Source organism: Molothrus ater, chromosome Z, assembly GCF_012460135.2.
Source record: "Molothrus ater isolate BHLD 08-10-18 breed brown headed cowbird chromosome Z, BPBGC_Mater_1.1, whole genome shotgun sequence".
Lineage (NCBI taxonomy): Eukaryota > Metazoa > Chordata > Aves > Passeriformes > Icteridae > Molothrus > Molothrus ater.
The window spans coordinates 48,808,801-48,824,354 of NC_050511.2; the positions used below are offsets into that span (position 1 = coordinate 48,808,801).

Below are 15,554 nucleotides of genomic sequence, written 5' to 3' on the forward strand. Positions count from 1 at the left end.
TCTGTGAAAGGAATGGCACAGAGCTCTCCATGTGCCCAAGAGGACCGGAGGCCTCCCCTGCCGGTAGTAGCAGCACCACCCACCAGCCCAGTGAACATTCAAAGAAAATGACAAGAACAATAGCAGGAAATGTCTAAGGGTGGAAACAACAAACCAAACACAGTCCAAGTTTCTGGGGGCTTCCTGATTGGCTTGATTTGCCTCAACAGGAGCACTTTGGATAACCTTGGAGCTACCCCACCAGGGCAAAGCCTCTCCACAGTGAAGCTGTGTTTGTTCCAGTGGCTTTCTGGGACATGGGGATGTTTGCTACCTAGCACTAATTAATAAACAAGCACAACATAAAAGCCCTGAGGTAGATCAGATGGAGGAAGCAGGATCAGGATGCTGCTCCTGAGCAGTCATCATGCTCAGGGTGGCAGCAGCTTGATGCATCTCTCATTGCTCCCAGTGTAAAGTCCATCCATTCCCATGGGGCATGTTCCTTGCTTCACATCAGCCTTCACCCTGGAAAAATGAACTGTGAGTTCCTGTAAGTGGATGACAGCAGAGGACAGATTTGCAAAGCCCAGATCCAAGAAACTGTTTGTATCAAGAAACAAACAAAACAAGTTACAGCTCCTACTGGGTATTCCCCTTCCTTTTTCTGTCCCTATTGGCAAGCAGTGCAGGGGAATGGATCTGTGTATTTTTGAGGGTCATGTAATATGGGGAATTTTTAAAAGGACCTAATAAAGTTCAGTGCCTGATCCATACTGAGTGTTAGCTGCACATACCATCTAGTTCCTTTGTCAAAGACTGCTGAGGGCATTTGCAGGTTGAGGCAGTCATGACTAAAGCACAGCACAAAAGGCAAGGAAAAGTATGTCCAAAAATGTCAAAGGGAGGCAGATGGGATCCCTGTCAGTTGCAGCTTTTTAGGGTAGCTGTGCTTTAATAGCCACAGGAGAGCAGAATAATCCCACCATTATAAAAGTTTAATTCGGTTTCCATTAATTTTCTGGGGTTCATTTTCATTTTTAATACTGTTCTCAGACTAAATTCAGTCAATCACATGGTGTACCTCAGGTCAGAATGCTGGATACTGGGCAATACTTTTTGCACCAACAAGTAAACTTGTAAGCACCATTTTCCTTGAAACAGCCCTTTTAAGCCACCACAACAGGAAGCAAACTGATAATCCCTTGTTTGCACCAGAAGTCTGTTACACAGTCCATGCAGTTCTTAGCAGCAAATATGAGTCAAGTCAAACCAAAATCATGGAAATCTCACAGTGAATATAATTAATACCAGCTAAGGCATCTCCTGGGGATAAGCATGGACTGAAGTACAATTGGGCTCTATTGTATTGGCAAAATGTATTGGATCAAGATGGTGGAATGGAGGCAAAATTATTTGCTGGAGACTACAGCAAGTATACAAATAGATAGCCATGGCCCATGATTGCTGTTTTTGCCAACCCTGCTTTTCTAGTTAGTAACTGCAACATCTTTTCATTGCCATATAAAAGACTCACTTGCATGTGCTTCTATACTGCTAAATGTTAAACATGGTAGGGGCAGAGAGGGATTCCCAAATAGCTCAAAATGGGAATTCTGCCAGGACTGTAATCCTCATTCCCTGCAATAGAAATCATGCTGCCACTGACTTTGGATGGAGGCAGTCCTCTGTCTAAACAGAAAAAAAAGACTCAGCAGAAGTTTGAGTGGAAATAACCTCTGAAGGAATTTAAGAAAGAAAAGAAGGAGGGGAAGGGAGAGAAAGGGAAGGGGAGGCAGAAAGGAAAGGAGCCTGTAGCAGGAAAAAGTTTGTCCTTCGCTCTAGGTGTGCTCTTGAGTTCTGCCAGGCGCAACTCTTGTGCTATGGCCTTTGCCCCTGCCCTTCACTGCAGCAGTCCATGCTGAGAAGCACGACTCTGCAAGAATTGCTGTGCATGACCCTCGGCAGCTCCCTGCAAAGAACAGATGGAAGCACAGAGAGCACCTCCCCAGTAGTGCAATGTGTGCACTACTTCTGTGGTCAGCCTGTTCCAATGCTTGGCAGCCCTTTCAGTGAAGAATATTTCCCCTAATATCCTATCTAAACGTCCTCTGGTGTAATATGAGGACATTTCCTCTTGCCTTGTTGCTTGTTACCTGGGAGAAGAGACTGATCTCCACTCTAACATTCTTTCAGGTGGTTGTATAGAGCAGTGAGGTCTTCCCTGAGCCTCCTTCTAGAGTCTTCCCCATCTTTGTTGCCCTTCTCTGGACACGTTCCAGCAACTCGATGTCTTTCTTGGAGTGAGGGGCTCAAAACTCAGCACAGGACTTGAGGTGCAGCCTCATCAGTGCCAAGGAGAGGGGGAGAGCCACTGCCCTGGGCCTGGGCCTGCTGTCCAGGATGCTATAAACAATGTTGGCTTTCTGGGCACACTGCTGGCTCACATTCAGATGGCTGTTGACCAGGTGGGTTCAGATGGGTAGGTGACCAGCACCCTCAGTTTATTTTCTGCAGGGCATCTTTGCCATGTTCATGTTCTGTCCTGAGCACCCAATGAGCCTTAGCAGCTCATTTCTCATCTGACACTGTAAATCAGAGACAAAAGGCACGTTCCCAGTTTGTACATGGGAAGCTGAAATCTCTTCAGAAAAAATACGTTGTCTTGTTTTTTTGTTTAATTTCCCTTCACTTAAAAAGCTGATGGAGATTTTCCAGGCCTCCTGCCTGTAAATGCTTCGAGGTAACTCAATGTGCATCTCCAGTGTATTAGTATGTACAGAATTTGCAGAAAAACATCCTCCTTCCTTGCAGCTTGCAATGTGGTTACTGCATAAGGTCATGCATTAATTTTGGTCGTACATCTGCACTAACCTTGGGTAGTAGCTAGCACTGGTGCACGATGGAAGAATGAGCACTCAGCCATCATCCCCCAATTGCTCTCCCTCTATTTCTTGGATCTCTCCCGAGATATAAATAACACAAACCACTGTACAGCTGAACTGCTGGCATCTGTTGCTGAACCTAAATGAATTTCCTGTGCATGGCTGCTACAAGCCAACAACAGGGCTGGCCACACCTGTGTTGCTTTTTAAGTCTCTGGGTGCATTCTACTGTGTACAGGGACTCTGCTGGGGAAAATTGTGCTTGCAATCCTCCTTCATCTGGAACCACATCTTGCAACACAAGAAAATTTAATGACCAAAAGCCACACTGGTATGGTAGTCCCTTGCACTCTTGTGTGTTCTCAGACATCCCAGGACATCTGCCCTGGTGCTCGTCCTGCCAATTTTACTTAAAGCCATGGGAAAGCAAGCAGGTTCCTGCAGGATTCAGTGTCTTTCCTGAGTCATTGTACCTTCACCTTTCAATTGCAAAGTACAGCATGTATCCTCTCTCAAACGGCTATTTTATCTTCCTTGCCTTTCTCCTGACATCCCAGTGAGTACCAAACAATTAACTACAGATGATGCATCTCTGTATACTTGCAATGTAAGTCTGTCTGTTTTCTGATGTGACAACCTGTATGTCTAGACACGAAGATCTGCATGTCTGGTTCTGTGCAGGCCAAGCATTTTTTATCAGTTGTGGGTCTTACTTCGTTTGCCTTAATATTTTGGACACTGGCCTGTGAAGCTCCAGAGCCAGGAGGCCTGGATCTGGGAGGAAAGAAGAAAATGAGAGTAATGGTAAAGAGAAGAGAGAAAACCCAGCTTCACCAGGAAGAGACTAAATAATCATTTTTCTCTTACCTGGCTGGGCCAAGAAACCAGAACATTTGTGCCATTTCTTTTAAATACAAGTGGTCCAGAGGCTGGATGACTCAGGAGCCAGATGCTACTAGAGAAGGTTAAGGTATCAGGGTGTTTACTCAACTGATCAGGGACTTGGTCAGATCTGCCAGGTTCTATATGTATCCTGGTCAGGAGCACAAACAGGAGCTTCCTGGTCCAAACACTGTTATAAGCACACAGAGAAAATAAGTAGACTCTGCTCTTTCACCTCTTTGATCACCAGCCCTTGGACTGGGCTCAGAACAGGTCTTTTTTTAAACTTTTTTCCCCCTCTGTTCCCAAAGGAGGGTCAAGCCATGTATTCCTCTGCTCTAAGGGCAAGCATCCAAGGCATGATTCACTGATTTCCAGTCAGTGATCTGCCATCTCCTGAGTCAGTGGGAAGTTTTTAAGGTTGCAGTCTCACCCAGGCTGGTCACATTTCTTTTCCAGAATACTGGAAGAACTGAGCTTAGAAAGATTTACACTGGTAAAAGTCCAAAAACAAGTGTAGGCTGTAAGTGCCATGAGGGCAAAAAGTTATGTGCTACAGTGATATGAGGAAATCATACCAGGCTGAGATAGCATTTTAAGAAGAGAAAGTTAGAGGAAGAGCCACACCAGAGTGCTGAGGGTTCCCATATTTGAGAGATTTAATGCTGTATCAGGCAAACCTGATTGGCAAACTTAATATGCAAGCATTGTTAATTTGGCAAGGAAAGGGGCTAAACTGTACAACTTCTTCAATTCCAGGTCAAAAAACTTGCATTACATTAAGTCTTCTACATCCAGAGCAGGCAACATTGTAGTAGTTAAATCAAAGTAATGGTTGTTGTGTTTTCCACCTCATCCTGCTTAGCTCAAGAAGTCCTGTGGCCAATGCTTGACTTGGTCACCTTGGTTTCACTAGCATGGATTAACTTCATCCTACACTAGGCAGATGCAGAATATCATTATACTGCTCTGTGTGTGTGTGTATACACATTTACTTCAGATAGCCAAGTGAATTGTGGAGTCTTACTTCTCAAGTTCCTCAGGTGGTACTGGGATGCAGTTTTTTCCCATTGTGGAGGGGGGAGGGCTTTTCCCATTGTTTCTCTTCTCCTGTGTTCAACAAAATTGATGTGGACTACCAGAGCAACTCATTCAGCATCATGCCTGAATCTCATATCCAAGCCCTGGTTGGCAATGAGGGATTCCCAGTTTTTCAAGTCATGGAGGTTTTGCCTTTTCAAAGATGTTAATTAGGTTTGCGGTTCTTGAATTTCAGCTGCACTCTGTAAACAACAGCCTGTTCAAATTCGTAAGATATGCCCTGCCAGCTTTCCTCTTTGAAAGTGAGCTGTTCAAAAAAGGATGAGCACTGCAAAAAGACGAAACTAAGAGGCATTGAATTACTCAACTCTGAAATCCCATTTCAGCCTGCAACAGATCTTAAATCAAGCAGTTTTTTGCCATCAGCACTGGCTGTGTGTTGATACAGAGAGACATCCACAAATGCTCCTATTGGCTTCAGCAACAACTGCTGCTGTTTGCTAAGAAAACTAAGCCAACGTGGAAAATAATCTGTAGATTATTCAGTGATTTTACCCCTCCCCTACAGCAGACAAAGGGTACTGTTCACAGCATGCTGGCTTACAGACAGGTTGCTGGTGCTTGACAGTTGATACAGGTAATAGGAAGTTTGTCAAGGGCTGAAGTGCTGGACTAGGATCCAGTTATGTTGGTTTAAAAGACTTACATATCTTTCAGGGGCACCCTTTGCCCTTGCTAGTTCATTTTCCAAAGTTGTTCTGAACCTGGGTAAGCTAACAGGTACCCTGCTGCCCCTAAAAGAAATGGGAATGAGAGGCCCATGAAGCGGAACATTTTTGCCAGTGAACTTTTGCAGAAGGCACTGTACTTCCAGGATGATGAACCTTACATGTGAAGTTTCAGTTTCTGGTTTTGCTGTGTGATCAAAAGATACCTGAAGGCAAAATCCAAAGGTACAGAGAGAATGTAGAGATCAGTTTCATCCATTCAGGCAAGGACAATTATCCCTAAACTTGGTGTTTAATTCTCTGTTCAGTGAATATCAGGGGTCTGTTGCAGTGTTCTGCTTATGAATATGCCATTTTAATACTGGCTGTAACACCAGCTCTGAGAGACCTGATACTAATTACTGTCTTATTTATGGCTTTTATATCAATTTGATTTATGGTATCAGTCAAGCAATAGCAAAATAATCAGTTAAAGTTGAACCGTCCCCCCCTCCACATATGCATCCATCACCTTTTCCCTTCAAGTGTTTACTGTGATTAGGTCTTTCCTGTTTTTCTCTTAAGTTCTGAATACTTGTATACTTTCCCTGTTGGTCCTGATGAATGTTCTTTTTTACATTGACATGCCAGTGTGTATGCTGCAGACATAATTTTTATTACATTTCTGCTTTCACTGCAGAAATTGCATAAGTATTTCTCAGGTACAACTCCAAATGCATAGTTAGCACAGCCTAAGGAATCTAGTCCATAAACCTGCAGCTGTTTTCCCTGTTTATAATGCTGTTACTCTCCTACCCTGAAAAACAAAACACTGCTAAGCCAAATGTAGATACCCCTAGAAGTCTGTGTTTGCCAGAGTTAATTAGCTGGATAGAGAAGGCTGTTTTCTTCAGGCATGGTTCTGCTGACTTAGGATTTGTGTGTTCAAATCAGTGTGACTCTGCATCAGCATCTGCATTCATTCTGTGAATGCCCCACAGAACCATGCCCAGGGTCTCTCCTGGGGTCGAGGAAAGGCTTCTCGGACAGAACAGCCTCTGCTTTTAGCAAAGAGGAAAATGATAGGCCAGGTTTGTGGGTTTCAACATCTCAATGTGGGAAACAGAAGAAACAGAGGAAATCCTTCACCTGAGAAAGTGCATTCAGCACCTTCAGAGCACAAAGCAGAGTCCTGTATCCAAGCGCACAATGTTTGCTGTTTATTGATTGCTAAATGTAAATGCACATGTACACATACAACAGGTCCAAACCTTGCCTTCTGCCTCTTCACCTCTTAGATCTCCCTGCTTAACTTCCCTTACTGTCACTTAAAATACAGTATTCTGTCCTGCCTAACAGCTCTTGTGATCTATATCCCTGCATCTCTTCAGGAGAACTCATATGCTGTTTCTGCCTCTGGTCTTCTCAGAAGCTGTCCTGGCTGCCTTGTCCACACTCATGTAGTGCCCCTTTATCAATTTGGTACATCTCCTTCCCTTGCAGTACTGTAAGGTTCTGGTCTGAATTTTGTAGGTCTTGGTAGCAACAGTCTAAAAGAAAAGGCCTGAAAGTAGCCTTATAATATATTTTTCCCCCATTGTTCAGGAGTTTCAAGACCCAGCTGGAAGAAGCCATGATCATCATGGCCGGATCACAGCTGGCTCTGCTTTGAATAGGAGGTTGGGCTAGAGACCTCCCAAAGTCGTTTACAGCCTTTATTATCCTAGAAGCCTGTAGTCTTACTAGCTGAGGAATCTGGGTTGCTCACATGACAGCAAAATGCACTGTCCAAAAGACAGCATCCTTTCAGCTGCTTGTGGTTCCTTCTTCTTCAAAGCAGGGAAACACTGTTAACATGAGAAGGAAGGTCACTTGGCTTCCTAGCTTATACAAACAGCCCCCCCTGAAAGTCCTCTTACACTCTTAGATGCTTATGGCAGCCATCCATTAGAGAAAGCTGCAGGACAGACAAACAGCAAGGCAGGTTTGGCTTTCTGAGTGACAAAATTTCCCATTTGCTTCTGTGATATTTGGGAAAATAGGACTCCAATAAAATCACTGAAACAAAACATGACTTGCCCATGCCACAGCAACCCCAGACCCTCTGACCCAATTTTCTTCTTAGAGAAACAGTTTAACAAATCTCAGTCATCAGCTAGCTGCCTGGGCCAATGAAGCAGAAATACTAATAGTCTGTTTTATCTTCTGCCTTATCTGAATCTGCATTTTCTTTCTTAATTTTCTTCCCTAAAACACTTCAGATATTGCAGTTGTTTATGTAACTGGCCATCTTTCAAAGGCCAGCCCAAAATCTGCTAAGTCTGCTAAGGAACAAGGGAATTAGAGAGTTTCCTTGCCAGGTGTCAAATGACAATTAAGGCATATCCTTTTTAAACTGGGCCAGAAGACATTCCTTGATATTTAATGGGTTTACACAGGAAGAATGTAACGTCTTTGTATAGATATGTATGTGCACATGTGCACTCTGAATTAATTTATTACTCCATTATACAACATGTTGCTCAAAACAGATGTCATAGTAGTGCATTTATTTTTCAGACCAAATTCACGTGACTCTTTTTTGTGTTACTATCAAAAAATCAGACACTTCTCCTTACCATTGAGCAATTCTGATTATATGAAACTCACTAAAAAAGTAAACCATGCAAAACAACCTTCAGTTTGCATGATTTAAATTTTTGCGTTGCTGGACCATATGTCAAAAGACAGCCCAAATAAGTGGTAAGGACTCTACATTCAAATTTTTCAGGGAGCTCTGTGGTACCCAAGTGGTTACTAAAGAATATATACAACATATACTAAGAATATATACAGTATATACTAAAGAATATATACAACAGTTCACATAGAAATTCTGACCCTGAGTATTTATGTTACCTCAGCAGGGGTGGCTCAACCCTTAGGCCTAGAGAGCACAAATTAGTGTCAAATAAATTTAGCAATAATGTAAAAAGCAACCTCCTGTGGGTACCAATGTCTGGTATATGACCCCTGTGCTATGTAACAGGTATATTCTCATGAATTATCTATATTTTTCCTGCAATTTTTCTTCATTCGATATAGAGCCTGGGTGACTCTCAGTCTGCCTGTACTGATTTCATTGAGGAAAAGGCAATTTGCCTTGATAGGATGAGTTTTATGCATTCTTCAGAGCAACACAGAAGTTCTCTCTTTCTAACAGCTTCATCCATGTTTCTAAATCCTGGTAGCTCTGTCTCCATCTTTTTCCTCTTCAGCAAGTCGTTGTCATTATCACTTCTAAAAGAAAGTAAAGAAGGGATTCAGGAGAAAAAGCAAACAAACAAACAAAGAAAAAAAAAACAAAAAAAAAAGAGAACAAAAATCAGAACAACTAGATGTCTTGTCAAAACAGATAACATAATGTGTCATCTGCCCAACTCATTTTAATGGTGAGGGTAGGCTGGCACAAAGGAAGCAGAAACTGAGGAAGTGAACCAGGAGGGGAAAAGCAAAAGAGCAAGCAGTCAGAAAGTAAGATAACAGAGATGGAATCAGTTGCTATCTGTGCATGTCCAAGTGCACATGTGCATGTGTTAAAAGCAAACTTTCTCTGCAAGACCAAACAATTAATGACCTTCTCCAATCTAAGCTGGTGTACAAAAAATTAGTGACTTATGATGACCCCAAATTACAAGGAGTTTACTTGCTTATAACCATGCATCAAATGAGTTACTGCATATACTCAGTTTTCATTGTCATAAACGACTAACTAATGTCCGCTTCATTTGAAAAAAAAAAAGGGCTTCTTTCCTCTCCCTGTATTTTATTGTTGCTGACTTCTACACACTCCCGTTTTTTGGTTTCTTTCCACATAAAATAGCAAGTAAAATGTACTAGTTTACAGAATATGCATCCTGAAAATGCTGCTTAGTGATTCACAGGGGAAGAACTGAAATATACCAGTAAACCCTGACTTACTCAGCCACACAATTTGTTTTTACCAGTCAGCACAGCAGAATATTTCAAATGTCTTTATCAGCAACGTACAAATGTATGTGAATCTACAAATCCTTCCAAAGGATAGAGAAGGAAAAGAGGGCAACCTAGCTGGGGACTTCCAAGTTCTTGATTTCAGCAAGAGTGTGGCAAATGCCTGACCTGAGTGACAAATTAATTTTTTACTTCACCAGGTATTTTTAAAAATCAAGATTAAAAAGTCAGTATAGAAGAGGATATTTTGAAAAATTTCATCCTAAATTACAACATGAGGAGAATATCCATCCTGGATCAACCTGTTCCATTGCAGCAGAACAAAATACTTAGTTACTTTTTTTTTTATATTTTATGTTTTGTATTATTTTGGAGGAAAGATGAAATGGATTGAAGCAGTACTTTTCAACAGTTCATTTTTAAATTATTGCAATTAAGCCATTTCAACTTAGTGATTGAGGGTGTTACATTTAATGGCAGTTCAGCAAATCACCATGACTCTGAGACTCTTAAGTATTTGTACACTTTAGGTGAATAAAATCTGCCTTTTTCCATCTGCAACAACTTGAACCTCTAATACCTTTCCTTCCCTCTAATGAAAAGCATTATCAGTAAGTGCCACAAATCTTTCATCATCATACAATTAAAAAGTGAGAAAAAATTTCCCAAGTGAGTGCCTAAAGTTAGAGCCCTGCATCTATATTTAAACACAAGAATTTCATAAGAAACTGAACCTGTCAGATCTGTCAAAGAAGCAATTCCTCCTTCTCTCCTCTCTACATCATCTTCTCCATGCTTTCTGCCTTGTGATTGAACAAGCATTAGTGGAGTCCTGAGCTGATCAAGGCTGGAAAAGAGCAAAAATGTGTCCTTTCGTGTGGATCAGTATCCTGATCCTTCATTTGAAAAGTGGTGGCAGAAAGGCAGGAACAAGCAGCCATGGGTAAGGAAAGTACTGGCTGGTGCTGGTATGTCCCATTCAGGGAAATAAGGTTCAACAATCTATAAGCAGCTACAGATCTTTTGGTGGACAAAGGAAGTTTTAGATAACTATCCCTGTCCAAATGTATTCATCTTGGCTTATTTTATATATTTTTTTAAATTTTTTTTTCAAAAGTGAGAAAACAAAAACAGTGGCACACATAAAAGGAGGAGAGTGGAAGGAAAGAGGGAATATTCCTGCATCTGCATAAATCATGTCAATTAAAGGAGGTTTGAGTTAAAGTAATGGAGAATCTAAGCTCTCTAAAAGCGTGTTCCAAATCATAATCAACTCATCTTAACGTATGAGGTCTCAGCTGCTAAGTCTTGACAAGAGAAATGAGAGTGCTGAGTGTTTACTGCCTAGCAGAGTACATTTATTTTCTAAACTGTATATGTAATTTATTACACAAAGTCTCTAGGACCCCAGTGTCATGCAGTAATAGTAGAAAGCACAGATAGCTATCCCAAAGGAGAGTTGGCAAAATATGGGTTCAAGAGAAACTCCTACCTCAACTGGTTGACTGCCAGTTTCCAAAAACTATTTGCAGTTTCATTGTCTGGAGTACAGAAACATTAGAATCCTCTTATTCATATAACTATGAATATACTACTGCATATTCATAGTTATATCCTGCACTGTGATTTCTAAAATGAAAGTAAAAATCAGAGATGTTATGGAAATTGGAGTGTAGGAATACTGAAGTGTATTTTTAGTTCATCTGTATATGCTTTTTCAGAAGTGGATAAGATAATCACTGTTTTTCCTGTAAATAGATCTGTTTGTTTTACAAATAATTCATGGGTCCTTCATGTGTTAGGAAATCAGTTGTGAATAATAAGAGACAAAGTTGTTTTTGATGACATTTGAAATGCCAGTAAATATCTAGAAAACTCTCTCTCATTTTAAACTAATTTTTTTTTTATTTTTGTGTGTATGTGCATGTCTGTATGTCTTCTACAGACTGGAACAAGAAATACAGAAATTAGAAAGTGAAGAATCACAAATATCTGCCAAAGAACAAATAATTTTGGAGAAACTAAAGGAGACTGAGAAATCCTTTGACAACTTGCAAAAGGTATTTAAAAAAAAAAAAAGACACTTGGGCACAGATTCACAGATTGAAACCAAAGTGTACTCTTAGCTCTATTTGGAAGCAGTAGTTATAATTAATGCACTTAAGGAAAGATTTAGGGCAGTTGCAGAGCACCTAGCTTAAACCACTATGAGCAAGACTAGAAAAGACACAGTGGCATCAGATCTATTCTGGTTGGGTTTTTTGGGTTCTCCCTTGCATCCCAGCTTTTTTTGAAGAGCGATTTCAGAGGCTATCTCCCTATCCGAAGGGAACCCACATGAGGTTTAAGGGGGCTTTCAGCCCCCCTTAAAGATATCAGGAGGATCCTGAGACTATTTAAAATTTCCCTGCTCTCAGGGCATCCAGAGATAGTAGCATTTGCCAAAAATACCACTTCAAAACATTACAGCCTGCAACAAGAAGCAGAGCTCTTCATCTAGTTGCACCCTGTCCCCCTCCTCCAGTCTATGATGGCACCTAAATCCAAGGAGCAGCAATCACAGATACCCATTTAAAATTTCCAAAGAACCATAGAAGTAAGCCTAGCATAAAAATAAGATGTAAAGCAAATTAAACCCAAAATATTAAAGGTTTAACCAAACATCCTATTTTTTCCCTTCACAGAGTTTCTCCCACCAGGATGGTGGTAAGTGCCTTTTTATTATTTTATAGCTTTGGATTTAACACAAGTTGTTACTATAGCTTTGCTGCAAAGGTTTAAAGACTGGGTTTGTTTCCTTCATTGTGTGTTTCTGATTTCTTGCTAGAGCCATTACCTTTTCCTTTGGTATTTCTATAATGCAAGCACAAACGTCACTGTTGTGGTAAAACAGTATTGCTTTGGCAGAGTTCCACCTCTTCTTATGCTCACACAAAGGGAAAGAACAGCATGAATAACTTAAAGCAGACATCATACAATTTCTGTGTTACTGACCCCTTTCAGCACATGATAGCTCTGCACTTTAGACTCCTTCTCACCTCTCTGTGGTCAATCTTCTCTGTTGTATGTGCTCATGCTCTGTTCATAACCATCTAAATTATATGAGGACTATTCCTAATACAGAGGAACAATTATCAAAAACAGATTATTTCACGGATGAGCAATATTCTCCACATGATGATTCTTGCAGAAGGAAAACCTCACTTGGTTGGATAAGAATGAAGTAATCCCTAGTTTATTAACTCAGTGTCATACAAAGTGTGATCTATACAAAGTGTAGCTATAAATTTAGGTGTCTGAGTAAACAAATAATAGGCATGGCTCCCAGGAAGCTGGAGAGACCTTTGTAGTGCCACCCCAGGATCCTTAGGACCCTGGAAGGATGTCATGCTAAGGCATCTGCAGATAATATGAGCACCAGATTCTCATTCTCAGTACATGTCTTTGAACTGACAAAATAATGAGGTTAAGACTATCTCCTCCACCTGCTGTCAACTGTATTGTGAATGTAGATGAGGAACATGTAGGATGATCCCAACATGAAAACAATGGGATACAATGGAAGTTACGATGTAGTATTTGAGTTGACTTGGAGCTGTCTTTCCAGGTGATTATTATTACTTACTAAAGAGGGCACTTTTTTTAAGTCAAAGACCTAGTTCAGAAATTTTTGCTCCTGCTAGCAATATAATCCAAGATTTTTGTTCAATGCTATTGTAAAAAAAAAAATCCCAGATACTATATTCCATTGTAACAACTTACTCTTCCTTCTCTCTGAAGGATTTGAATTTGGCTACCACAAAATGATAATTGCAAATATTTTGTACCTATGCAGGGTTACACCATGGTCATTAGTAAGATCCTTAAATAGGAGCAGTGCCTGCAGGAATTAGCAACCAGGTGCTCAGGAGCTTCTGTGACTCCTGCAAGGTGCAGCCTGCATCTTCATGTGTCTTTAATAGCAAAGGAACCAAAGGAAGCCCCAGCTAACAATTATGAAGTGGTAGTTTCCCTGAAGGTATGTAGCAATGTAGTATTTCATTAGGTTCAAAAGGAGCCCTCATGCTCTCCAGATTTTGCCTGCTTTCAGTAGATCCCTTCCTGACAGACTAAGCCAGAATTAAGGACAGCTGGTAATTTCTGAAAGGTAACAAAGAACTTCAAAATATGCCAGAGTGAAGAGAGCAATTTGTGCAAGCAAATAGAGCAGGGGGTTACAACTAAGTGAACCACTGCCTCCTGTCCTGTCCTGTCCTGTCCTGTCCTGTCCTGTCCTGTCCTCTCCTCTCCTCTCCTCTCCTCTTCTCTCCTCTCCTCTCCTCTCCTCTTCTCCAGAGCAAAAAGGTAGGAGCCACTGGATAACCCAGGAAGGCTGTGTAAAACACAGACACAAACCGACAATGACCTGTTTGGGCAATTTCTTCAGCTGCTGCCAGATCATGAAAGACTCCCAAGTCCATACATCTTATGTTTGTTTATTCTGTGTCCCTTTATTGTAAATGCAGTGACAGTACAGACAGTTTTTTAATCTCACTATTGTGTTCCTGTGTATAATTTTGTGGTGACAGAGATTTTGAGTGTGCAGGAAGTACTACTAGAAGATGTTCAGAGGCCAGAGAGGTCCAAGCAAAGGCTATAAGGGAAGGGAAGAAGTGGTGGTGAGCACCAGTGATTGATCAGATGATGCTCTGTGTCCTTCACAGATTTCATAGGGAAAAAAAAAGCTGTGTTTGGCAGTGAGAATCTCTGAGCTTGAAATCATCCAGGCACAATTAACACAAATTCTACATTTTCCAGGGTAGAAACACACTGCCTTCAAAAATCACTGTGTAAGAGAAAGTAGAGCAGAAATGCTGAGGCTGGGAGCTGTGGCCCTGTCACCTTCAGTTATGACTGTAGTGGCTTGCAGCTGACAAGCTCTCCATTAAACAAGGTCTGAGATGATGCTAGGCATTACATCATTTGTTGGTGCTCAGGTCTGCAGTCAAAACTAGGCATGCTGCAGTGCTATGCTGCATGCACATCATGAACAAATGGAAAGGAGAGAGCTCTTGCTCCATGTGTCGATGTTTATTTCTCAGTGTATATATAAAATAAAAGGCACATGAAGATCTGATGTAACTCCCTTGTCTGCTGAATTTGCCTAAGAGATAAATGTATCCTCTGCAATATTTGGCTGTTTGTATGCAAACTATTTGTTACTACTTCAGCCAACATACAGAAGCCACAATTACATTAATTGGACAGTTTACACAAGCCTCTGTTTGAATTTTGTATGTATTAGCATATATTTGGCCAAGAAGTGGTCTAGGAAACCTGACCAGAATTATTTAGTAACCAGAACATTGTTCAGAGACTCTTCTGGTTTTCTGTCCTCTGATCCTGACAAGCTGTGCAGCCGAAGAGCAAAACAGACCAGTGTGCCCTCAGAGGAGTCAAGTACAGCTCTTTGAAGAGTTCTTTCCACATGTCCTGTAGAAATTCATCAGCAATTGACTTTCAGTTGTAGGCTTTTGATAACTTTTAAATTCAGTCTCCATCAAGAGCTGCCACAATTACAGCTCCTCTAGCTACCTGAGTAAAAACCATTTATCACCACCCTTGGAGTGTGACATGTGAGTCAATTTCCTACCCATCTCACACATGAGTCTTGGCCAGGAGAGTAGTGTAGGAAACAGTGTCAAAAGCTTTGCTGAAGTCTAAATAAACATCATCCACTGCTGTCCCCATGTCAATAGAAGATGTTATTATGTTGTAGAAGGTGATTAGTTTAGTCTGTCATGTTTTGTCCTTGGTAAATCCATTATGGCTTTTCCCAATCATCTGCTTTGTTTGGTTTGTAACAGTTTCTAGGATGACTCATTCTGTCACTTGCCATGGGGACAAAGCATTGTGCCTCCAGTTTCCTGAGTCCTCTTTTGGTCCATTTCTGCGGTATGACATTTTTGTCTCTTCTAGTCATCAGGGACATCCACTGAACTCTGTATCTTTCAAATATTATAGACAGTCTCCTAACAAAAATGTCAGGCATTTTCTCAATACTCTTGGATGTGGATTTATGGACAAAAAAGGAGAAATCTGCCTTGTT

The 15,554-nt window shown here is 41.1% G+C and overlaps 1 protein-coding gene across 5 annotated transcripts in view; it reads left to right on the top strand.

The window, feature by feature from the left end:
* Positions 1-15,554, top strand: part of PALM2AKAP2 (PALM2 and AKAP2 fusion) — a 264,464-nt gene that overhangs the window by 98,082 nt on the left and 150,828 nt on the right. For all 5 annotated transcript variants that reach the window (XM_036403823.2, XM_036403824.2, XM_054517804.1 and 2 more), the window contains exons 4-5: positions 11,412-11,526; positions 12,151-12,172. In XM_036403823.2, the coding sequence (XP_036259716.1) occupies positions 11,412-11,526; positions 12,151-12,172 (137 nt within the window). The remainder of the gene's footprint in view (positions 1-11,411; positions 11,527-12,150; positions 12,173-15,554) is intronic.